The sequence below is a fragment of the Eriocheir sinensis genome, chromosome 44 (genome assembly GCF_024679095.1).
Source record: "Eriocheir sinensis breed Jianghai 21 chromosome 44, ASM2467909v1, whole genome shotgun sequence".
Lineage (NCBI taxonomy): Eukaryota > Metazoa > Arthropoda > Malacostraca > Decapoda > Varunidae > Eriocheir > Eriocheir sinensis.
Genome location: NC_066552.1, coordinates 14,035,911 through 14,061,786, shown reverse-complemented (window position 1 = coordinate 14,061,786; position 25,876 = coordinate 14,035,911). Strand labels below are relative to the sequence as shown.

General features: G+C 42.0%; 1 protein-coding gene across 2 annotated transcripts; it reads right to left on the bottom strand.

The window, feature by feature from the left end:
- Positions 1 to 467: 467 nt before the first annotated feature.
- On the bottom strand, positions 468 to 23,547 carry LOC126980595 (cyclin-G-associated kinase-like). Of its 2 annotated transcripts, none has more exons than XM_050830683.1 (25): positions 23,333 to 23,547; positions 21,339 to 21,400; positions 20,816 to 20,990; positions 20,393 to 20,499; positions 19,757 to 19,918; positions 19,213 to 19,370; positions 18,611 to 18,822; positions 18,154 to 18,318; positions 17,812 to 17,956; positions 17,100 to 17,215; positions 16,506 to 16,714; positions 16,111 to 16,244; positions 15,810 to 15,923; positions 14,821 to 14,926; positions 14,459 to 14,616; positions 13,649 to 13,842; positions 13,247 to 13,389; positions 12,456 to 12,932; positions 11,939 to 12,119; positions 11,645 to 11,806; positions 11,144 to 11,368; positions 9,888 to 10,054; positions 9,522 to 9,695; positions 8,596 to 8,747; positions 468 to 8,409 (listed from the first exon to the last, which is right to left on the bottom strand). In XM_050830683.1, the coding sequence occupies exons 1-24, from the start codon at positions 23,460 to 23,462 to the stop codon at positions 8,640 to 8,642; spliced, it is 3,984 nt and encodes a 1,327-aa protein (XP_050686640.1). In that variant the 5' UTR covers positions 23,463 to 23,547; the 3' UTR covers positions 468 to 8,409; positions 8,596 to 8,639. The 2 variants fall into 2 exon arrangements, with proteins under 2 accessions (XP_050686640.1, XP_050686641.1); XM_050830684.1 differs by having other exon boundaries at positions 11,228 to 11,368.
- Positions 23,548 to 25,876: the final 2,329 nt, after the last annotated feature.

Sequence of the window (25,876 nt, the reverse complement as noted above, 5' to 3'; positions counted from 1 at the left end):
ATATAAGATAACTCAGACTGTGTTAGGAGGATGTAGGTACACGTTATAAGACTGATAAGACCTCTCTGTCATATATTTTTTCTAATGATAAATGAAGAAATTAGATACCGGCTTTCTTCTATAATAACCTCAATTCAAAATACTTGAGAATACTGTTAACTATGACTTTAGAATTTGTGCATATATTAATTATCTTATGCATATATTTAAGAATTTGTGCATATATTTAACCATCCAAGTGCAAAAACTCATTGTCATTAGTGGTATACGTCACCTCCTTGCCTGTCCACCTTCCTGATGCAAGAGTTAACCATTATCTCCATTATTTCACTTGACTAATTGTGATAAAATGATGCAATAGATAACTTAGGAACTCTGCACATATCTATTACTCCACAGTGGCAAGACAAGGCAATACTAGTGATAATAATAATAACAATAATAATAAAGAGAATGAGACAAGTGTGTGCGAGTGTATGGCTTTATTTTATTATATTTTCCTGCCTTACTTCCTTTCTTCTGCCACACATGCAACACACACACACACACACACACACACACACTCACACACACAATCATTCTTTTTTGCAGTACAGCGCAGCAGCAGCATCACAATATTTATCTCTTGATCAATTTATAACCTACATAATGAGACTTCTTTCTCTTCTTGTGAGTGAAAAAAAATGAACAAATTGAGGGAGAGGAGAAAAAACAAATGGTTATAGTTTTGTAAGTTAGTTTAATAATAGCTACTTTAAGTGTGTGTGTGTGTGTGTGTGTGTGTGTGTGTGTGTGTGTGTGTGTGTGTGTGAGAGAACAGTTAAAAAAATAATAGTAACCTTATGGATAGTAATAACAATACTAAAAATATATATATACCGAAGCTGAGGTGTTAAGCAATAGTCATGTAGTAGTAGTAGTAATATTAATCGTAACAAAATTATGCTATACAGGAATGCCTCTCAAATTCCAAAATATACACATAATGCAGCGGGCGTGTATACGTATGTACGAACGAACGAGTACTTTGGAATGTGGCTTGTAGTACAATGATGTATGTACTGTAGCACTTATACAAGCTTGTAACTATATGAACACATTATGTACAGCTGTGTGTGTGCATGTGTGTGTGTGTGTGTGTGTGTGTGTGTGTGTGTGTGTGTGTGTGTGTGTGCGCTGGAAGGGGACATGAGATCAAAGCCAGGTGTGTGTGTGTGTGTACAGATGTGTGTGTGTGTGTGTGTGTGTGTGTGTGTGTGTGTTTGGAATACATACAAAGTTTATTCAAGTTCATCCCAAAACTAGAAAAAGTACTTCAGGCAAAACCAACTCAAATAATAAACGAACACACTCCAAGGAAACAATAATAATAATAATAAAAATATGAACATTATGAGTCAGTTCAGCTCCGTAATATCAATAAAAGCAATGATCTATTAAACACAAGAATGAATAAGATAACTCCGCCTAAACTGACCTCCTCCACACCTATCATTTCCTCCGTTTTTTCCTTCCTCCTCCTCCTTCTTCTCTACTTTCTTCCTTCATCTCAAGCCATCCCTAACTAATAGATCACAGGTGAGCTTGAACAGGTAAGTAAGAGAGCATAAATAATAATAATGATAATAATAATAACAATAGCGAACTTTTCTATATACGTAATTTACCGAAAGACTGACCGATGGATTTTTTTAGGCAAAGTCCTAATTAGTTTTAAATCCACAAGTACTTCAGTAAATTATAATGAACACTTGATGTATAATTAATCTAAGTTCTGCTAAATAAATGTACAAAGTATATATATATATATATATATATATATATATATATATATATATATATATATATATATATATAGTCACTAAGCTTGCTATAGGGAGATTTCATTGACATATTATATACATCTGTGATTGGGGATTGGTAATATAATGTAATAATTTGTGTTTATGGGATGAGAAATATTACAGAAATCTCTCTCTCTCTCTCTCTCTCTCTCTCTCTCTCTCTCTCTCTCCACACACACACACACACACACACACACACATAATATATTGTATGTACTTGGGACCAAATATAACTTTTTTTTCTTCTCAAAACTTCACAGCAATGGACAGACACTTGACCATGTATAGTATGTATGTATGTATGTATATCTTATCTGTATACTTATGGAATGCATGTATAATGTATGTATGCATGTTTGTGACTTTGCATGTATTCCTTTGTATGTAGCTTTACCTGCCATCAATGCATGTGTATGTATGATGTGTCTGGGTATTGATTAGTGTGTATGTATATATTATATGTGTATGTATCTATAACAAACGATCCGTGACACATGTATGTATAACGCTATGTATCTAGGCCTATCAACAATATACTAACGCAGCAGTCTGTATACATATGCACTGAGGAGGGGGGAGATGAACAGTAAGTATGTGTGTAGTATGTATATGTACCTTTATGTATACACAAGTATGTACCGTTATGTATAGCACGCTCTACCACTTGCCCGCGAACACAAAAAAATTCTCACTACAAAAAATAAAAAAAATAAAAATCTCGCTACGAACTCATCAATTATTCATCTCAGGGGGCAACGCACCTTCTACCAGGGGTGGGGGGTGGGGGGGTCAGGGGAAGAGGGTAAACTAGGGTAAACTTATTCATATTATCACAAAATCAATGGAGGAGGAGGAGGAGGAGGTTGTAACACATATTTATTATTATTATTATTATTATTATTATTATTATTACATATCTCTTTGCTAGTCTTTCCTCGCTTGAAAACAAAAAACAAAAAAAAACACCTTGATGCTTATTCTCTCTCTCTCTCTCTCTCTCTCTCTCTCTCTCTCTCTCTCTCCAATCCCTTAGCTCACACACTTTCTCCTTTCTTTCTTTCTACGTAACTAAATAAAATCGCTTTCTCACTTTATCATAATTACCAAAGTCATTATGATCACTATCTTTTTATCAACTTGTTTTGAAAAGAAACATGGAGGCTTATATTGCTCTTATTCATGTTTCTTAATGGTCCTTGTTATCTTGATCCTGGGTCTCTATCTTACTCCTGTTTTCTTAGTAGTGCTTATTGGTGGGTCTTTAATATGTCCAGTTCTTGGCAGGCTCTCTCTTCAAGCCCAGAATCCATAAGCCTTTCTGAGCACTGGTTTATCATGTCTTTCTTGGCCAAACTAAACAGCAATGGCCCTTAACAAACTACTAATACATCTTCTTTCATATGCCCAGTTCTTAGAAGACTCTCTCTTCAAGCCCAGAATCCATAAGCCTTTCTGAGCACTAGTTTATCATAAGTCTTTCTTGGCCAAACTAAACAGCAATGGCCCTTAACAAACTACTAATACATCTTCTTTCATATGGCCGGTTCTTAGCAGACTCTCTCTTCAAGCCCAGAATCCATAAGCCTTTCCGGGCACTAGTTTATCATAAAAGTCTTCTTTGGTCTAACTAAACAGCAATGGGCCATAATGATATGACATTTTTAACTGGAATGATTCAATATTCTTCCTAGCTTTACTTAGCATATATTTGGATGACACTATGTCATTGTATCTTCATTGCTATCTACGTTTCATTGTAATTCTTCCTCAGTATTTTAAATGGCTAGTCTTCTACAGTTCCTCTTCCTAGCGAATGTTTTGATATCTAAGCTTCACCTTCGACTTGGCTTCATAAAGACATGCACAGACACACACACACTCTCTCTCACCCACACACTCTCTCCAGCTAAGTTCCTTTATATATCTCCATAACAGTCCTTTCCTTTACTTCTTCCTAGATAATCCCACTGGCAAAGTCACTATAGTTTTTTGCATTAAACATACAGTATCATATCCTCTCTCCCTTATACACTCTCTTTAGGTAAGTTACTTTATATATCAGTTGCATTCCCACCTTCTCTCTCTTTCTCATTCCTTTGCCAATTGTCTAAGGATACTCTCTCTCTCTCCCTCACACTCTCTCTAGCTAAGTTACATCATATATATCTCCATACCAGTCCCATTCTCTCCTTCCTCCTTCCTTTAAAAATCGTCTTGGCTTCTCATTGAACACATGCAAGGTTACTCTCTCTCCCTCACACACTTTCTCTCTCCCTCTAGCTAAGTTACGTCATATATATTTCCATACGAGTCCCTTCCTCTCTCTTTTCCTCCTTCCTTTAAAAATCGCCTTGGCTTTTCATTGAACACATGCAAGGATATCGGCAGACTATGCTCCATATTTCCAAACGCATCGGCCCCCGTTACGACTATTTCCCAAGGCCACCGAGAAGATTAGCCGGGTTTTCAGGGGTGTTTTTTCCCGTTCAAGACGCAGAGGTCGGGTAAAACTATCACTGGGATCATAAAACAGTCCATGAAAACCCCAGCAACTTCTATGAGAGGCTTTTCAAACAGGTCACCGAGAAGATTACCTGGGTTTTCATGTGTGTTTTTCCCGTTCAAGACGCGGAAGTCAGGTAAAACTATCACTGGCATCACAAAACAATCCATGAAAACAACGGCAATTTCTACGAGAGGCTTTTCAAACAGGGGACGCGAGGCTCCGACGCGTTCCAAAATAGGAGATTACTTTAGTAGTTTATAATAGTGGAGAATACGCTTGACTATTATTATATGTGGCATCACACACCTACATAACAGTTCCTAGACACACATACATAATTTTTTTGAAGGTTTCTGAAGGAGTACATGCTAGTAGTGGTAATAGTAGTTGTTATTCTATTATTTTTTTTTATACATATATATAGAGAGATAGGAAGACTCACTCTCTCTCTCTCTCTCTCTCTCTCTCTCTCTCTAAGTTGTCGATAATGGATTTCTTTTACTGACTATTACAACAATTACTACGATATCGTGTAACTTTTTCATCTTTTTACATATATTTACACACACACACACACACACACACACACACACAGACAAAGCATTAGCAGCAAGAGTAGTAGTAGTAGTAGTAATAGTAAGAAACAAGAAATAAAAAAATAAAAAATTGGACAGGAAAAAAATAAAATGGGAACAGAATGAGGTACTGTAAATAGGAGCAGAAAATTCACGTTTCTCCACTACTAGCAAAACCATATACAAAAATAGCATGTGTGTATATATTGCTATTTACCTGTGACTGTATCTAGCTAGCAGCAGCTCACTCAACTCACCCCATTTACTATTTACATGTATATTTTAATGTGACACTCAAACGGAACTTAAGCAAAAAGCTGAAAAAATGAGAGAAATTGAACCTGATATTGTACATAGAGAGATCCAAATGTGTGTGTGTGTGTGTGTGTGTGTGTGTGTGTGTGTGTGTGTGTGTGTGTGTGTGTGTGGCCTTGCAGAGGAAAAAATGAGAAAAAAATAGAAAAAAGTAGAAAAATGTAATAAATGAACCCAAAAATAAATAAATAAATGTTTAAGGACGTATGAATTTTGAAGTGAAGATGGAAACTGAAATGCCAGAAAAAAAAGAGGGAAAACAAGAAAACAACAACAAATAAAGAAAAACGATTCACAAGTAAAAGAACCAAATAACTTAAGCTAAAAAAAAAAAAAAAAAAAAAAAAAAAACTTGGTCCACTACTACTGAGAACGTGCACACGGCAATTTTTTTATGTACGTATCGAATTAGCGAACTGAGAACGTACACACGACGATTTTTTCACATACGTATGACTTGGCGAACTGAGAATGTACACACAACATTTTTTCATGTACGTATTGAGTTGGCTAACTAAGAACGTACACATGACTATTTTTTATGTACGTAGAGTTGGCGAACTGAGAATGTACACACAACAATTTTTTCATGTATGTATTGAGTTAGCGAACTGAGAATGTACACATGACATTTTTTTACATACTCACTCAATTGTCGACTTTGTTATTTTCCTATACAAAAATTCTTCTCTATCGACGCAAATAAATCATAAAAAAACTATTACTACAGATCCAAATCTACCTGTATCACTTCTTACTAATTATGCCCACCTTAGGAGATGTCGAAAATAAATAATAGTGATAATAGTAATAAGAAGTTGCCTCAAATATTAATAATACTGGAAACCAAATATCATGACTGGGTCAAATATATTCTTCCCTGAATATAGAAAGACTCCACAATAACTCACTGCAATATGGCGCCACTATAAACACTGGCCGACCATCAGGCCCCACCGAGAAAGCCTACCAGCGTAATAGGCCGAACCGGAAAAAAAAAAAATAATAATAATAAGAGTAATAATAATAATAACAATAATAAAAAAACTAACACAAGTGACTTAAAAAACAAAGCTAAAACTCACTGTCGCATTGCACTGTGGCGGACGACAACACTCGGACTTATTGACGATTTCACAGCAGTTTCTTGTAGTAGAGTAACACCTAAGTTATGCGATGCCCTGGGAGGTTACGTTGACAGCAGTAATATTCCCTAACAGACTCACAGCATTGCTCAAGCCTCTTCTCTTCCTATAATGCTGCACTGGCCTTATCTAACCATCCTCTCCTAAGTTATAAGATGCCCTATTCACCATTACTATGAGAGCTAACATATGTATTCCCTAACAGACTCACAGCACTGCTCAAGCCTCTTTCTCTTCCTAAAATGCATTACTGACCTCACCTAACCAACCTAACCTACATAATGTGATGCCCTCCACACAGCTACCTTGAGAGCTGACATATACATCTCCTAACAGACTCCAGCTTCTCTCTCATTCTCCCAAACAACCATTACTATTTGCATTACTGACCTGACCTGACCTGACCAAAGCAACCTAACCCTACACACAGCTACCTCGAGAGCTTCTACGAGAGGCTTTTCAAACAGGCAAAATGAGGCACCAGTTATGTTTCAAAATACTAGTATGGACTTTCATCGCAAGCCTGGCAGAAGCACCGCCCAAGAGAGAAATAGATAGCACTGTTTACCACGACTCTTAGCAACTGTATTAATCCTGAACTGACACCTTGAAGAAGAAGATCAGGAGGGAGGGCTATGCTGTTTAAGGCACCTTATAAGCTTATTCTGTTTATGGTTTTGTTTTGTTTTTTTAGTTTGAATGAGAAAAGAGAAACAGTGAGAGAGATTAATATACTGTTTTCTGCACCTCAAAAGCACATTGTTTATTTTTGTTTTCACCTTCATTTCAAAGCTTATGTTTATATTTTAATTATTTTGAAGCTAAACTTTAATATATATTTTTTTGAAGTGTCATTCAGGGAATAGTTCCATGCTTATTCTGTACATATATTTAATCTTTTCTCAAGCTAAACTTTAATATATTTTTTTGCATCATTCAGGGAGCAGTTCCAAGCTTTTTTTTTATATATATTTAATCTTTTTTCAAGCTAAACTTTAATATTCTTTTTCAGCATCATTTAGGGAGTAGTTCCAAGCTTATTTTGTACATATATATAATTTTTTTTCGAGCTAAATTTAAATATTTTTTTTAGCATAATTTAGGAAGCAGTTTCAAGCTTATTCTTTATATATATATTTGATTTTCTTGAAGCTAAACTTTAATATTCTTGCTTGTGTGTGTGTGTGTGTGTGTGTGTGTGTGTGTGTGTGTAAATACTGGGGCTTCATAACACACTTCAAATTGCCTTCTTATTTTTTTAACCTTCTAATAAGTGTGTGTGTGTGTGTGTGTGGTTGCTTTTATGCTATTATTTTTGCCCCTATATTCCTAACTACCATTAAAAGAGTGTGTGTGTGTGTGTGTGTGTGTGTGTGTGTGTGTGTGTGTGTGTGTGTGTGTGTAGTGTGCTGTTTCCTTCCTCTTGGTATCAAAACTAACCCATGTAGAGACTTAACACTAACAAGAGAGAAGACAGGAGGTGGAGGAGTCTGTGGCTGTGTGTGTGGGTGCATGCGATTAACTATGAGGAAAGCGCAGACACGAAACAGAAAAGTAATAATCATAATAATGAAAATAACGATAATAATGATAAAAATGAAGTTTGCTGCCGAGATGAGAAGAAGCTTGGTTGGTTGCACACGCATACTAACACACACACACACACACACACACACACACACAAACTCACTCACTAACAGAAATAATAATAATAATAATAATCAGAATCATCAAATAGAAACGACAATGTGACTCGTTAAACCTCGCAATCGTTTAGTCTCTCCTTGTAACAGACACATATAGGACAGACACACACACACTCTCTCTCACACTGGACACAACTTATCTCGGGTCACCAAGCCTTTCTGTGGCAAGTCTTGTGAGGGTCAGGTCAGCTATGCGTCTTCCAGCAGTTGTATGAGATAAGGTTATGTGCTGTCAGGGTCACAGAGGGGTCATGGGCCCTTCCAAGACTTGACCTCCTTGGCTAGTGGGTCAGGAAGCATCACGACCTCTTCTGGGGGCTGTTAGAAGGAGGAGGAGGAGGAGGAGGAGGAGGAGGAGGAGGAGGAGGAGGAGGAGGAGGGTGTTAGTAGAATTATTTTTAGGATTTTGTACAATACTCTCTCTCTCTCTCTCTCTCACTGTTTACTTCTTAATTTTCTTTCTCCAATCTATCCATCTATCTATCTATCTTTCAGCTCCCTTACCTCCTTCTCCTCCTCCTCTCCTCTTCTTGTCTCCTCTCCCCAGTTCACTTGAAGATCTGTTGTTGGCTCGGGTCATTCTCAAACTCCGAGTAAGCATCATTGAGCTCCATGAAGATGAGCTTGGCGAGAGATTCATGTTCCGTCCCTGTGCACTGTGGAGGGAGAGAGAGAGGGAGGGTGAAAATGATGGGTAAAGTGAGTCAGCATCATCTCAACTTGAATATGTGGTTCAGTTTTGGTCACCTTACTACACAGTGGGTATCGAAGTGTTAGAATCCATACAGAGGAGGATGACAAAGATGATTCACAGGTTAACCCCTGGACTGTGGATTTCCTACAAGAAGACCTCACCAAGCTACAGGAATGGATCAAAAAGTGGCTGCTACAATTCAATGAAGAAAAATTTAGTTCTGCACCTTGGGAGGGGATATCCAGCATACCAATACCACATGGGAAACACTCCACTATCCACCACAGAGGCAGAGAAAGACCTGGGAGTATATGTTACCAGGCTACTAGTGAAGGGATATCCAGCATACCAATACCACATGGGAAACACTCCACTATCCACCACAGAGGTAGAGAAAGACCTGGGAGTATATGTTACCAGACTACCAGTGAAGGCGAAATCCGTGCCAATCTCAGCGGACGGGTTAAGAAACTTGCCATATGAGGAAGGACTTCTTATGTTCTCATCCTCATCCTTATTATCCTTAGCCTACTGCCAATAGTTTAGTCTGATTTTCCAGTGACCTCTGACAAAACTGATGCTTGAAACATGGCAAAAGGTTCCTTATGACTGGGATATATTACCATGATCACCACCATCACCACCAACCCAATCAACCACCCTAACCCAACCCAACCTAACCTAACCTGACTTAACCATCACCACAACCACCACGATCTTCACCATCACCACCCACCTTGTCGGGATGCACCGCTAGACAAGCCTTGCGGTACAGCTTCTTGACTTCGTTGGGCTGGACCAGTTGGTGCATTCCACATTCGTTCCACTTGCAGCCGTCCCAGATGATGACGTGGAGCGAGCACAGCAACGCGCGGATGTTCTTCTTCTTCCCCTCCGTCCACTCCATCACCTGCAGGAAGGGGAGAAGGAGGAGAAGTATGAGTATCAGAAGAAGAGGAAGAGATAGACAAAGAAAAGGAAGATTAGGAGGAGGAGGAGGAAGAGGAGGAGGAAGAGAAGTATCAGACGAAAGAAGAAGAGGAAGAAATAGACAAAGAAAGGGAAGATTAGGAGTAGGAGGGGAAAGACAATGGCCCCTCACCTTTAGTTTCTCAGGGTCCATATTTTTGGCAAGCTCCACCTTCTTCATCTCGGCCATGGTCCTCGGTCCGGCATCCTTCCCACTGCTGAAACTGAAGCCTTGTGAGCCCAGGAGGTCACCAAACGCGTCCTCGCCCACTCGACCTTTGCCCTGACCCGCGTTTTTGTCTGCGGAAAGTTGACCTTGGATTAGCGTTTGACCTCTCAGGGGTTGAATTAGCACTATCATTATTACTAAGATCCGTGAAAGAGCATAAATAATACATATGGCTATAACCCCAAAACAAAGGCCCCTTGAAGGAGAATAGGAGACAGTGAGAGTAAACAAAAGGAGAGTAAAAAACGGAGAGGAAGAAAACGATAGCAAGTGAGAGAATGAGATGAAGAAGGGAAACTATCAAGATTGCTGGGAGAACAGAGGGAGAGTTTTAGCAGACAAACTTGGAAATGCAGAGTGAGAGTAAACAAAAGGAGAATAAAAAATAGAAAACAGAGGGAGTTTTAGCAGACAAACTTGGAAATGCAGAGTGAGAGTAAACAAAAGGAGAATAAAAAATGGAGGAAGAAAACAATACCAAGTGAGAGAATGAGATGAAAAAGAGAGGATATCAGAACTGCCAAGAAAACAGAGGGAGTTTTAGCAGACAAACTTGAAGATGAAAATATATAGGACAGTGACATTATAATAAGAATATACAAACAGGGGGAACATGAGCAATGGCATATGAGTGAGGATGAGAAGATATCGGACAAATGCTTCTCTTGGGGTGGGTATAACTTACTGCCCTCGGGAATTACGCCTCTTGTGAGATTTTTTTTCCAAAGTAGCGTTACCTTAGCATCCAAAAATGAAAAAAATAGAGGCCTAGTGCAGTGAATTTTGTCCTTTTCTTTTCCAGCTCGGCATTCAAAAATATAAAAAGATCGACCTACTATTGTGATTATTTCTTTCTAGCAGCATTCCATAACAAAAAAGTAGGCCTAGAACTCTGAATTTTATGTCATTTTCAAAAGCAAAGTTAGTTAGCATTCAAAAATATAAAAAAAATCAGCCTTCTATTGTTTGTTTCTTCAAGCATATAGTTCTTCTTAGCATTAAAAAAAAAAAAAAAAACTAGAACTGCCATTTTTTTTTTCCAGCTCAACCTTCAAAAATAAAAGATAAATAATCCTTGACCTATCACTGTGCATTTTCAGGTCAGGTCAGGTCAGTTCGGATCGGTGCGGACTTTTGACGAAAATATCGCGTCCACTTACTGGCAACGTCAAAGTTGACTCGGCCGTAATTTGGCTGCGACGGGGAGCTGACGTGGTGGTGTGGGGTGCCGGTGGGGGTCTTACCGGGGGGTGGCTGGAACTGGGGCTGGGGCTGAGGGGTGTACGGGGGTCTGGGAGGGGGGGGCTGCTGCTGGGTCTGTTGTTGTTGATGATTCTGTTGTTGTTGCCAGCCAGCGCCTCCGCCAACCTGTCCGCCCATCATCCCTGAGAATAAAATAAAATAAAATAAGTAAATAGAATAATAAGAATAAGAAAGAAGATAAGTGACCGAATGGGGATTAAATGTGCATGATTTCTCTCTCTCTCTCTCTCTCTCTCTCTCTTACACACACACACAAACACACACACACACACACATAGGAAATGGCTGAGGAAGAAAAATTATGATGTCATTCTTAACTACAAAAAATAAAATAAAATAAAATATAAATGATAATAATAATAATAATAATAAAAATAAATCAAAATGGCACTGTTCACCTGGTGTATGTCCCTGCCAGGTGCCGGGGGGTGCCTGGGGGCGGTGCTGGGGGGAGCCCGCGACGGGAGTGCTGCCCCCCAAGGGTGTGCCCCCGGCCGGCGTGCCTCCCTTGGGCGTGGTGGGCTTGGAGCCGCCCCACCCGCCCATGCCTGCCAAGCTACCTGAGGATGGGCAAGGAAGGTCAGGTCAGGTCAGGTCAGAAATTCAGCCAAGTAGTGTTTTGTTATCTCCCTCCCCTTCTTCCTCCCTCCCTCCCTCCTTCTGACCCAAAGAAAGAAAAAACAAAAACTCACTCAGCTCAGCAAAGGGGTCAGCAGGCTTGGAGGGCTGCTGCTGTTGTTGTTGTTGTTGTTGTTGTTGTTGTTGTGGGGGCCGCATCATGGGGGGCACGGTGGGGGCGCTGGGGCTGGTGGCTCCCCCCATGGGCCGCCCCCCCATCATCGGAGGCCCCCCGCCACCCATGGGACTCAAACCCTGGGGGAAGAATATTGGGTTGACTTATTTATTTATTTATTATTTTGGCTCACACTCCATTTTTTCTTCCCTCCCTCCCATCCCTTCTTCCTCCTCCCTTTCTCTCCTCCTCACTTACTGATTCTCCCTCCCTTTGTCCTTTCTCTCCCTTCCTTTCCTCCCTACCTTTCTTTCTCTCTCCCTCTTCCCTTCCCTTCCTCCCTCCTCCCTTTGTTCTTTCTCTCCCTCTTTCCCTGCCCATCTTCCTCCTCCCTTACTTCTCCCTTTTTCCTCTTCCCTTCATATTTTCTCTCTCGCTCTTTTCCTCCCCTTCCCTTCCTTCTCCTCCTCACTCACCGGTCCTCCAAGCTGTGTGAAGGGGCTTCCTGGGGGCTGCTGGGGGACTGAGAACTGCCCAAACAGATCCTGGGTGCTGGGGGGCTGGGTCTGGGTCTGGGGGGCTGACGGCTGGGCTCCAACACCACCAAATGGGTCAAACAGATTACCAGCACCACCACCACCACCTCCACCACCACCAAAACCACTAAGGAGGTCAAAGTTACTGGGGTCCTTCACAATACCACCACCTCCACCTCCACCACCACCACCACCACCACCACCGATGTCGAGGAGGTTGACGTCGGAGGTGAGCTTGTCTGCTCCCCCGCCGCCCCCACCACCTCCTCCGCCAGGCCCCCCCCAGTTCAAGAGGTCAGCTTCGCTCTGCTGTGGGGCCGTGGTTGACTCCTGGGGTCGGCCGGCAGAGGAAAGGTCAACCTCGATTTCCTCCTCCTCGTCCGATATGAGCTCCTTGACCTCCTCCCCTGACCCGGGCTGAAAAAAAAATAAAAATAAAAAAATAAATAAATAAATAAATAAATAAATAATAATTATAATAAATAACAGATATAAGGAAAGTATAATTATATCCCTGTCAGTCTGTATTGTTCCACTGTAGGATCTCTCTCTCTCTCTCTCTCTCTCTCAGTAACCTAATGTAAGTAACTTAAAGTAAGGTATCTTAAGCTCACTTTAAAATCCCTTTGGCTCACTTAAATATACTCTTAAGTAAATATAAGTAACCTACCATGAAGATAAGTAACCTAGTCTAAGTACAAGCAAGCTACCCTAGGCCCAGCGGCGCCCACCTGGCTGTTCTGTGCTGAGCTTCCATCCCATCGCAGGCTGGCCATGAAGTCCTGCTTGGCGGCTGTCGGGGCAGCAGTGACACCAGCAGTGGGGAGGGGCAGGGAGTCTCGGCGGGGCGGAGCGGGGGAACCGTGGGCGCTGGCTGATGGGGAAGGCATGGGTGAGTATCGGAGGAAGGGAGAGAGGGAAGGAAAGAAGGAAGGAAGGAAAGGGAGAGAAAAGAGGGGAAGGAAGGAAGGAAGGAAAGGGAGAGAAAAAAGGGGAAGGAAGGAAGGAAGGAAAGGGAGAGAGAAAAAGAGGGGAAGGGTAGGAAGGAGAAGAGAAAGGAAGGGAAGAAGAAAAAATAAATAAAACAACAAATAAATAAAAAATGAAATGAAACACAAAAGACATCTACCCACCAAACTTCTCCCTGGTTTCCTCCATCTCTATGGCGGTGGCAAAGGCGAGTTGGGGTCTGAATGCAGTGGGGGGACGGGACACCCAGGGCGGGGGCTGGGGGGGCGTGCGGTCCACATCCGAGACGAAGATATTGACAGTGACGGTGAACTTGTCCATGTAACGGTCAGGCTCGGTGATGTCGTCAAGCTCGTGTCTGGAAGGGAGGGAGAGGGAGAGTGAGAGAGGGAGAAAAGGAAATAGGGAGAGAGAGTGAGAGAGGGAGAGAGTGTGTGAGAGAGAGAGAGGGAGACATCTAACCTAATCTAACTTAAGTCTAACCTGACCTAACCTAATCTTACCTGACCTAATCTAACCGAACCTAATCTAACCTGACCTAACCTAATTTAACCTAACCTAATCTAACCTTACCTAACCTAATCTAACCAAACCCAATCTAACCTGACCTAACCTAATCTGACCAAACCTAATCTAGCCTGACCAAACCTAATCTAGCCTGACCAAACCTAATCTAGCCTGACCAAACCTAATCTAACCTGACCTAGTGTGTGTATGAGAGAGAGAGAGAGAGAGAGAGAGAGAGAGAGAGAGATATTCAGGTTACTAAAACAACTATTAACATCATTTTAGCAACCTCTCCTCCTCTTCCTCCTATTACTATTACTTCTATTTCTTTAACTGATTGCATCTTACTACTACTACTTCTACTACTACTATTACTACCACCTCCACTCACTGCTACTACTACTACTACTACTCCATCTTACTGCTACTACTACTACTACTACTACTACCATCTCCACCACACTCACAGGCTGAATCTTAGAGACGTGTCCTCCTCTGGTATGAATCCCGTATGAAACTGCAGCTGGGCGACCTTGACCCCAATGACTTTACCCATCATCCGCCTGGCATGGTAGACGTAGACACACACGTCACCCACCAGATGGATGTTGATGGGGAGGATGATCTGTGAAGGGAATGGGTGATGGATGAGCAGGTGGGTGTAAGGGTAGAGATATTTGGGTGATGCTTAACACATGGAATTAATAAACAGAGAGAGAGAGAGAGAGAGAGAGAGAGAGAGAGAGAGAGAGAATAGTAGGAAGCATAACCAAGGAGAAAAAAAGGAAAAAATAGAAAACTTGGTACGCACACACACACACACACACACCTTGTTATCCTGGGGCATGTAAAGCTTCATTCTGTCATATTCCTGCTGCGTGGACAACATCTTGTGCTCGCCCTGCCACACCTCAATGTAGGGCCGCACTCCGTCCCTGGGAAGAGAATCATACATACGTATATATATATAAATAAATAAATCAATAAATCAGATAAAACTAAAAAATATAAAGAAATCAATATAGTAACAGCTGATGAACACTGAAAAGCTACAAATATTCGACCTAAGCTTCTTTTTCATTCATGGTTTTAAGGGAAAAGGCAACTATAAATAAATAAATAAATATACAAATAGAAAATAAAGGGAGAAAATGGAAAACAAAAAGGTCTGCTATTATACTACTCCTGCAAATAGTGTCTAGTGATTAATGAGGCTGCACTCCGTCCCTGAGGAAAATATAAACAAAGCAAGATGAGAGAATGTCAGGCAAATGTGGTCAGTAAGGTCAGACGCTTCCTCCCCTCACATCAACCATTTACAAAGGCCAAAAAGGTCATTGATTGGGTTCTCATGAGTGTTTTCTAAGGTTCATGGTACAGAGGAATGGTCAAACTACCACCAGGGTCATAAAGCTGCCCCTGGAAATGCCCTCAATTCCTACGAAAGCCTTGTCAAATATGTGTTTCTTAGGTTCATGGTACAAAAGAAGGGTCTAACTACCAACAGGGTCATTAAACTACCCCTGAAAATGCCTAGAACTCCTATGAAAGCCTTGTCAAATATGTGTTTCTTAGGTTCGTGGTAGAAGAAGGGTCAAACTACCACCAGGGTCATTAAACTACCCCTGAAAATGCCTAGAACTCCTACGAAAGCCTTGTCAAATATGTGTTTCTTAGGTTCGTGGTACAGAGGAATGGTCAAACTACCACCAGGGTCATATAACTACCCCTGGAAATGCCCTCAACTCCTACAAAAGCCAAACACGTGTGCTTCTGTCTCATTCATTTAACCAAGAAGCCCGGGTCGTTAGGCCTTACCTGCGCTGGGTGAAGAGGGGGACAGGTGTGATGATGAGGGAGGTCAGGGTCACAGGCTTGAAGTGTGGCAGAGTGGGCGTGGTGGAGGTCAGGTCGCGGATGTACTCCAGATACCTGATGGGAAGGGTCATTTTATTTACACATGAGTATTATTATTATGAAAAAGAAGAGGAGGAGGGGGAGGAGGAGGAGAGGGAAGAAGAAAAAGAAGAATCAGAAGAACAAAAAGAAGAATAAAAAGATAAGGAATGAAAAAACCCACAAAAATACAATAAAAATCACCCTATGACATCCTTCTCACCTGAACTGTGATGGCTGCAGGTCTGGGGGGCTGCGCTTTATGGCAAACATGTTGAGCGCCTGTTCTGGCCTGTTGAACGCGTGACACAGCAGCAGGAATGAACACACCAGCATGGAGGTGGATGCCCTGCCATCCTACGACCGAGAGTGAAGGTCATGGATTAGGTTAAGTTAGGTCAGGCTAGTTTAATTCAGAGGTGGACGCCCTGCCATCCTATGACCAAGAGGAAAGGTCATGGTTAGGTTAAATTAGGTCAAGTTAGTTAATTCACAGAGGTGGATGCCCTACCATCCTGAGGCCACAAGAACCTACCCCAACCAAACCAAACCTAACCTAACCAAAACCAACTCAATCTCAACCTCAACCCAAACGCCAACCACCCATCCCCCACTCACCACACAATGCACGACAACCACGTTCTTGGGGTCCTTGGCCAGGTAGTCGTAGATGCTGGCTGCCAAGTTGTACAGGGCGCCCAGCGTGGGGGCTTTGCGACTTGACCAGTTCCCTTCAACCACCCGTGCACTGAACTTGGCTGCTGTGTACTGGCGACCCGACACGTTGAAGATGACGTAGTGACCTGGATAGCGCCCGTCCAGGACCGCTGTGAGGGTGAGATAATACCAATGATAATAATAAGAATAAGATTGATAACATAACATAATAAGAATAATAAGATTGACTGGTGTGTGTGTATATGTGTGTGTGTGTGTGTGTGTGTGTGTGTGTGTGTGTGTGTGTGTGTGTTGGAAAATATATTAATTATTGCAACCAGAAGAAGAAGAAGGGGAAAAAGTGAGGAATGAAAGACAGAAAAAGTAGGAGAAATAAAAATAGAAAGACAGAAAACCATTGAATAGACAGCAATATGAGTAAGAAAAGGAAGACAGAAAAAGTGAAAGAGGCAGAAAAATAGAGAAAAGAGACAGTGAGTTAGAAAAATAGAGAGATAACACACACACACACACACACACACATCCCCTCCTCACCTTTGACATCCTCCACATGGTTCCGGTATGCAGACTCGAGCCCCTCCGCAGGGTAGGACATAGCCACCACTCGGGAGGTGATGTGGGAGAGGTCCAGGTCGGTGCGAGCAATGGACCTGTCGAGGGGAGACAGAGAGGAAGTGTGTGTGTGTTAGGGGGCTGGAGGTGAGATAACTGGATGAAATATGAAGAAAAATGGTTCAGATATAAGACATAAGAGGAACAAACTAACATGAAAAAGAAAACCATTGTGAGAATGATGAACTTGTCAATGAGTGAGAGAGAGAGAGGGAGGGAGTGTTGGGTAAGGCTGGGTTGGTTGGTATATGAAGAGAGAGTATGTGATCATGTGAGAGATAACTAGTGAGAGGGAGAGATAAAGGGACGAAATCTGATGAAAAATGGAACAGATATGAGACAAGAGGAACAGGGAAAGATGGAGACACTTCTGCCGCTGCCACCCCCAGAGGGAAGTTCCCGCAAGGGGGCAAGATGTCGGAGATATAGATAGATAGAGAGGTGACAATATTCCATTAGTTAAGTCTTCCTAACCTTAGAAAAGAATTACTTAGGCAGTTTCATTATGAAGGTGACAATATTCCTAAGCCTTCCTAACCTTAGAAAAGAATTACATAGGCAGTATATTAATCAGAGGAACCATACTAAGAAGATTAAGAAGAAAAAAAAAAAAAAATGCCTTGATAACACTTACTGGCTGACCGTCTGCATGACCTTGCTGGAGGTGTCCTTGAGGTTCTTGAAGATGCTGCCGGAGTAACCCTTGAGCGAGGAGAACAGACCACCGCCTCCACCACCACCTCCAGGGGGTGGGGGGTGTCCTGGCCCCCCTCCCGCACCTGAGGATATTGACGTGGAGATAAAATAGCACTATTCTTTTTTTACAGTAAAGGAAGTAGATAAAAACAATAACAACAACAACAAATAAGTAAAAAAAAAACCTGCTAGTGATATTCCTGTAAACAGAACAATATACAAATAGGAAAAGAAATAAAAAGAACATATGATAAGAGATAAAGCAAAGTATAACAATTACCTTGGTGTGGGTGTGGGGCCGGGGGTGGTGGGCGGGAGGGCACAGGGGACCGCGGGGCTGGCGGGCGGGAGGGCGGGCGGGCGGGTGGGCTGGGGCGGGAGGGTGGGCTGGGGCGGGCTGGCGGCTTCTGTTCCCCTGCCCGACCATTCACCTCGGGCTGGTAGGCTTGAGGAAGGGAAAGGGAGAGGCAGGTTAAATTTGTCCACTAACAGATAGAGCTATACTTATTCTCTCTCTCTCTCTCTTTCCCCCTCTCTCTTTCACCAAGGGCATTCATGTCAATCTTTTTCAGTGGTATCGTAATGGGGCCTTCATATCTCTCTCTCTCACACACACACACACTCAGTCCCTCCCTGATTCCCTTTCTCCTTCTCTCACTCTCTTTCTCACACATTATCTTTCCCTAACTCATTATTTTTTCACTCATAATCTCTCCCACTCCTTCTCCCTCACTCACCAGGGGCATTGAGATCAATCTTCTTCAGGGGTATGGTGATGGGGGTCTTCATGTCGAATCCCTTGGTCTCGGCGATAGCAGCGAGGCGTTCGAGCACCTCCGAGACCTTAAAGCGCTGCGCCGGGTCCACCCTCAGCATGCCTCGTATCAGCTCGTGGAAACAATCATATTTCCCGTCGTTAGCTGGGATGACAAAGTTCCCATTGACGATTCTGTTGGGGGTGGAGAGGGAGAGAAGAAGGGTGAGGTTAGGTAAGGGAGAGGAAGATTACTTAAGGGAGAGACAGGAGAGATACGGAGGAGTTAATGGGTGTCTTTACGATGATGAAATTCCAGTTGACGATTCTGTATGGGGTGGAGAGAGAGAGATAGAGAGAGAATGGTGAGGGAGGTTAGTTAAGGGAGAGAGGGAGATTAATTAAGGGAGAGAAAAATAAATATAAGAAGGGCTTATTGGGTCTGTTTTGAATGGAGAGAAAAGAGGGAGACGGAGATTATAGACAAAAGGGAGATTAATATAGGGAAAGGGAGATAAATTAATACAAATGAAATACTACAACTCCTCCTCCTCCTCCTTCTACTACTACTACAGTCATCCCTACCTGAGCTTGGCAGAGTCCTCGAAGGGGTGTTTGAGGTAGCACAAGTAGTATAGGATGCAGCCCAGCGCCCACACGTCAGCCTGCCAGTTAATGGGGTAGTTGTTCCACGTGTCCAGCATCTCAGGCGCTCGGTACATGGGCGTAGTGTGCTGGGCCATCTAGGGAGGAATATGTATGATGTATGTATGTATAAATGGGTGTATAATGCATTGAGGTTCGTGAAGGTATAGGGATATTGTGTGTGTGTGTGTGTGTGTGTGTAAATTTGTAGTATATATTGTTACTATGAGGCTACAGATATATGTCAATGGTACACACACACACAAGAAAGAGAAAAAGAAAAGAATGGATGTTTGACTCAATCCTGCAAAAACAAAAATAAGATAAGAATGAACAAACAAACAAACACACACACACACTGAAAGGTCAATATTCTCTCTCTAGTTTTCAGGTCACATGAGAGTCATCCGAGACTGTAATACTATCTCTCTCTCTCTCTCTCTCTCTCTCTCTCTCTCTCTCTCTCTCTCTCTCTCTCTCTCACCTCATCCTCCAACATGCCCCTTTGATGTGCACTCCAGGTCACATCAATGTCAAATGTCTTCCTCATCGCCGAACCAAAGTCACACAGCTTGATGTGACCCGACTCACTGATCAAGAGATTCTCCACCTTGAGGTCGCGATGGGTGATGGGTGGACTCTGGCTCTGGAAGGTCAGGTCAGGTCAGGTCAAGTTAGGGAAGGGTTAAGCTATGGTAAGATTGTCCTAAATTTTCCATATAGAGAATAAGGTTAGGTAGGACAATACAGGACAAAGGTAGGACAGGGTAGGACAAGACAGGACAGGGTAGGACAAGACAGGACAAAGGCAGGGTAGAACAAAGTATGAAAAGAGTGGGACAAGGTATGACAGAGGCAGGACAAGTTATGATAGGGTAGGACAAAGGCAGGACAAGACAAAACAAAGGTAGGACAATACATAACAAGGGTAGAACAAAGGAAGGACAAGGCAGAACAGGGTAGGACAAAACAGGACAGGGTATGAGAGAGCAGGACAACTTATGACAGGGTAGGACAAGATATAAGAGGGTAGGACAAGACAGAACAAAGGTAGGACAACTTATGACAGGACAGGACAAGATATGACAAGGGTAGGACAAGGCACAACAAGGGTACATACCTGCATGTGCTGCACAGCCTTGGTGGTCTGGTACATGATGGAGGCCACCTGGCTAACCTTCAGAGTCTGGCCCTCCATCAGTCTCAGGGCGTCCACTAATGACCCACCTGTGAGGGACGATGAGGAGCAGGAGGAGATGAGGAGAAGGAGGAGGAGATTAAGGCAGTAGAGGAAGGAGGAGGAGGTTAAGGAGATGAGAAGATGAGGAGGAGGAGGAGATAGAGAAACAAAGGGGGTGAAGGAGAATGAGTATGAGGTTAAGGAGGAGGAAAAAGAAGAGGAGGAAGTGGAGGAAAAGATAAAGGAGGAAGAGGAGGAGAAAGATCATGTATAGTTACAATATAATTTTTTACACTTCAAGGAACTTATATAATGTAAACAAATCACTACATGAACACACACACACACACAATCAACACACACCTGTACAGAGCTCACTAAGGAGGAGGAACTCTTTGCGGTTCTCCCTGCTCTGGGCTTTGCTGATGGCGGCCGCGGCAATAAACTCCACGATGTGCGGGTGGCCAGACAGCTGCTTGGAGATGGCGATTTCCTGTTTAATGGAATCGCATGCCACCTGGTCTGCCCCAAGGAGCCGCTGGAGGGGGGAGAGGATCGTGGGTTACAGGGTACAGGGGGTGAGTGCTATAGAGGATAATGTGTCATATGGTTAGGTTAGGATAAATTTGGGTAATTGTGGAGAGTCACTTCGCACCTCCAAAATACGATATTACGCCTCCATATTATAGTTACGGGATGAAATACATGTCCCTAAACCATAATATGAAGACGCAAGTATCTAAAAGTAAAGAAAAAGGCCTAATCCCCTTCCCCTAATGATCTTGGGGGACCCATAGGAAATCTGGTATTTATATATCAAATAAGTCCTTGAAATAATAAAATGCTGGTAAGTATATTAATGATACTACTAATGTTATGCACATACCTTGAGAGCAAATGATCTTCCACTCGAGACATCTTGCGCCACAAACACAAAGGCAAATCCACCTGAAAAACAAACACAAACACCTTAGCATTAATTTCTGCAATCCACTCTTCCTTACTCCATCCATCCCTCTCTTTCTCTCTCTCTACACACATCCAATTCATCTCCAGCATCCCTTCTCCTCTCACCTCCCTTACTCTGCCTCCAGTTAATAATAAGGAAAATACAGTATAAGAGGGAAACTATAAGGTAAATAAGGCCTGATTATATGGGAGACCAGGACCAAGGAAAAAAACGGTATGCACGAGAAATTTGCAACATTGATAGATTTTACGCATGTCCAATTCATCTCCAGCAACCAGCATCTCTCTTCCTCTATCTCCTGTATTTTGCCTCCAGTTAACAATAAGGAGAATAAAGTAAATGGGAAACTAACATAAATGAGGCCTGATCAAATGGGAGAACCAGGAACAAGGAAAAAAATGATATGCATGAGTATTTTGCAACATTGATGGATTTAACATGATTCCGAGAGCAATATTGATGCTTTTAAACCCAGGGACACTTATACCAGGGAGACAGACAGACCTACAGACAAGCAAAGTACAAAAAAATGAAAGGTAAATATGAATGAACAATGACAGAATAATCAATAATCAAGGATGAGAAAAAAGGACATAGATTCTCACCTCCCACAACTTACAGACACACAGAGGACTCAGAGAAATGACAAATGTGAATGATTAAGAACACAATGATCTTTTTAATACCAAGGAAGAGGACATACAAGGCCAAACAAAGGGTAGGGGACAGGGTAACACAAGGCCACGAATTTGTAGAGCAAGGAAGTCACACGAATTTGTAGAGCAAGGAAAAGAAAGTCACACGAATTTGAGCAAGGTAGTCACACGAATTTATTGAGCAAGGTAGTCACACGAATTTATTGAGCAAGGAAGTCACACGAATTTGAGGAAGGTAGTCACACGAATTTATTGAGCAAGGTAGTCACACGAATTTATTGAGCAAGGTAGTCACACGAATTTATTGAGCAAGGTAGTCACACGAATTTGAGGAAGGTAGTCACACGAATTTATTGAGCAAGGAAGTCACACGAATTTATTGAGCAAGGTAGTCACACGAATTTATTGAGCAAGGAAGTCACACGAATTTGAGGAAGGTAGTCACACGAATTTATTGAGCAAGGTAGTCACACGAATTTATTGAGCAAGGTAGTCACACGAATTTATTGAGCAAGGTAGTCACACGAATTTATTGAGCAAGGTAGTCACACGAATTTATTGAGCAAGGTAGTCACACGAATTTATTGAGCAAGGTAGTCACGAATTTATTGAGCAAGGTAGTCACACGAATTTATTGAGCAAGGTAGTCACACGAATTTATTGAGCAAGGTAGTCACACGAATTTATTGAGCAAGGTAGTCACACGAATTTATTGAGCAAGGTAGTCACACGAATTTATTGAGCAAGGTAGTCACACGAATTTATTGAGCAAGGTAGTCACACGAATTTATTGAGCAAGGTAGTCACACGAATTTATTGAGCAAGGTAGTCACACGAATTTATTGAGCAAGGTAGTCACACGAATTTATTGAGCAAGGTAGTCACACGAATTTATTGAGCAAGGTAGTCACACGAATTTATTGAGCAAGGTAGTCACACGAATTTATTGAGCAAGGTAGTCACACGAATTTATTGAGCAAGGTAGTCACACGAATTTATTGAGCAAGGTAGTCACACGAATTTATTGAGCAAGGTAGTCACACGAATTTATTGAGCAAGGAAGTCACACGAATTTGAGGAAGGTAGTCACACGAATTTATTGAGCAAGGTAGTCACACGAATTTCTAGAGCAAGGAAGAGGAAGTCACACGAATCTCTACTAGAGCAAGGAAGAGGAAGTCACACGAATCTCTAGGTCAAGGAATTAATTAAGTCACAAGGAATAAAATGTCACAAGGCCACAAAAATCTTCACCTTCCGCAATCAACTGCTTAATTCTCAGCTTGATGCCGTTAATCTCCACCTCCTGGCCCACGAAATCGTTGTCCGAGGCCGCCCCGTTGGCTCCTAGATAGCCGAAGGCGCTCTTGAACAAGTCCGCCATGCCGAAATTGTTAAAAATCCGATAATTTTGAGGTGGTTCAGGCCATGACACTTCCAACAGCTGAGAGGGAATGAAGTGACCCAGCGCTGCCAGATTATCGTACTCAGTGCACCATATTTACCGGTTTTTGGCCCTTATCTATTGCAAAGAAGCACTAATAATTAAGTAATTTAATGAAAGCTATGTATTAAGTCGGTTATTGGGGTGGAGGAGACGGCTTTTTGTGGAAGAAATTGTTAAAAATAGGTGGCTGAGTACAAGAATCTGACATTATTGGATAGACCTCGCTCGCCTGCCTCCCACTCTAACAAAAGAGCATCGTTAGTAACCTCACCGATATCGGCTATTTCTCCACTATTTTGACGATCTATCACCCACTCATCATTCCTAATATTGATAATTAGTTGCATATTATAATTTCACTCGTGAGAAGTAATGAAAAAGTAGATTTAAATGACATGTAGGAGTGATATAAAGAAGGAATTGAAATGGAATTAAAAAGAATCGAACCCTTTCTTTGATCTTGGTCCGGGTCTTGGTCACGGAGATAGGAGAAGACAAGGCGCTCCTCTAGTATTTTTAGCTGAATTTCCTTCAGTACCTTTTATTTGTTTTGATCAGTAAGCTAATATATCACAAACAACGTACAATTCATCCATTTTGATCCTCGCAACATACATATCAAGTATTACTATTTTGATAATGTAAAACAAACGCATGCAAACGCCATAAAGTTAATGTAAATTGGCCAGCAATAAAAAAAAATAAAAGACAAAACATTTTTAAATAAACGATATATTATGACAAAACGTACCAGTGTAGCCTATGGCATCGTTTGCTTCACCCCCCTCCCTATTACCCCCTTACTGCCTACTCCCTCACCCCCCTCCCCATTACCCCCTTACAACTCCCCCCTCCCCAAACACCTTTTATTAAGAAAAATTAAAATTTCTCACTTAATACTCAACCAAACGGAATCTACTAAACGGGATCATGTTCAGCATTCCATTCTACACCAGGGGAGTGCCACAAACAAGAGAATTAGCGAGAAATGGCTCTGAAAATCGCTGAAAGATGAGAAAATTTTCGACATATTGTCAGAAAAATGCTTATATCTACCTTATCCGTTGATCTATCGCAAAACCTAGACTACCAAATTAATCCTCGTGTTTTCAGCTTCTTGTGGGTGCCAAGGGCGAGCAAAATCACTGAGGAATAAAGCCACAATTTGATGAACTGTGACAGGATGATAACTCCATTCCTAGTGCAATTAGACCAATTCTGAAAACAGTCATGGCTTTCTCGTGATCTTATGACCAAAATGAGACTTAGTTCATTAAGATTCGCCCCGGGATAAAGGAGCTAGAGCCCGTCAAAGTTTGGGCATTTTCTACAAAATCGTAGATATCTCGGTTAATATTGAACGCAGAACAAAAGCGACACTACCACTGGTTTTCTCGTCGTGTCCCGCAGCTCCTGATATCTATAAAAATCCAAAATAACCACGTTTTTGGAAAAGTATAGTCACACCCCGTAGAGTTTATCCCATTTTTGCAGGCTGATATCTCGCTGGCCAGGCGTTACATCGCAATTTAGAGGTCAGAAATAGCTTCATCGCCCCTTTTTACCCAATTACCGCCCCCATTTGCAAGGAAATAACCCCAATTAACAAAAATGATATATGAGATTTGCGATTTCACGAGACGTGCCACTGCCAATTTTATAGGCCAATATCTCGATGGGGAGGCGTCGTATCGCAAATCTGAGACCACAAATGGCTTTGTCGTGACGTACTCTCCCAGGAGAGCCCCCATTTACAAGGAAATAACCCCGAATAACGAAAATAGGTTCGCAGGCCTCGATCGACCTACTTTGTACACTGGTATGCAATTCCCTAGACGTTCAAGTGAACAAGCACATCTCGGCTGGTAGGCGCTGTATTGCAATTTCGAGACCAGAAATGGCTTTGTCGTTACGTAGCTACTCTCTCAGGAGACTCCTCACTTGCAAGGAAATAACTCCGATCTAACGAAAATGGGTTTTCAGATTTTGGTAAGATTTCACGACACCGCCAATTTCACAAGCTAATATTTCGTTTCGCAATTTTGAGACCAGCAATGGCTTTGTCGTGACTTACTCTGAAAAGTTCGGCCTCATTTGGAAGGAAATATATATAACCCCGGCCCCAACCTTTGCAAGCCAATATACTTCGGTTGGTAGGCGATAAATTCCAATTTCGAGACTAGAAATGGCTTTGTCGTCACAGCACTATAAGAAAATCCCCCCACTGTCAAGGAAATAAGCCCGAAGAAGTAGTATATTAAATGGTAGCGTGGTATATAGTGCTCCTCCATCAGTGAGAGAGTTAAAAGGGAAGATTAGCGAGCCGCACACTACCCGCCGGAAAATGGGAA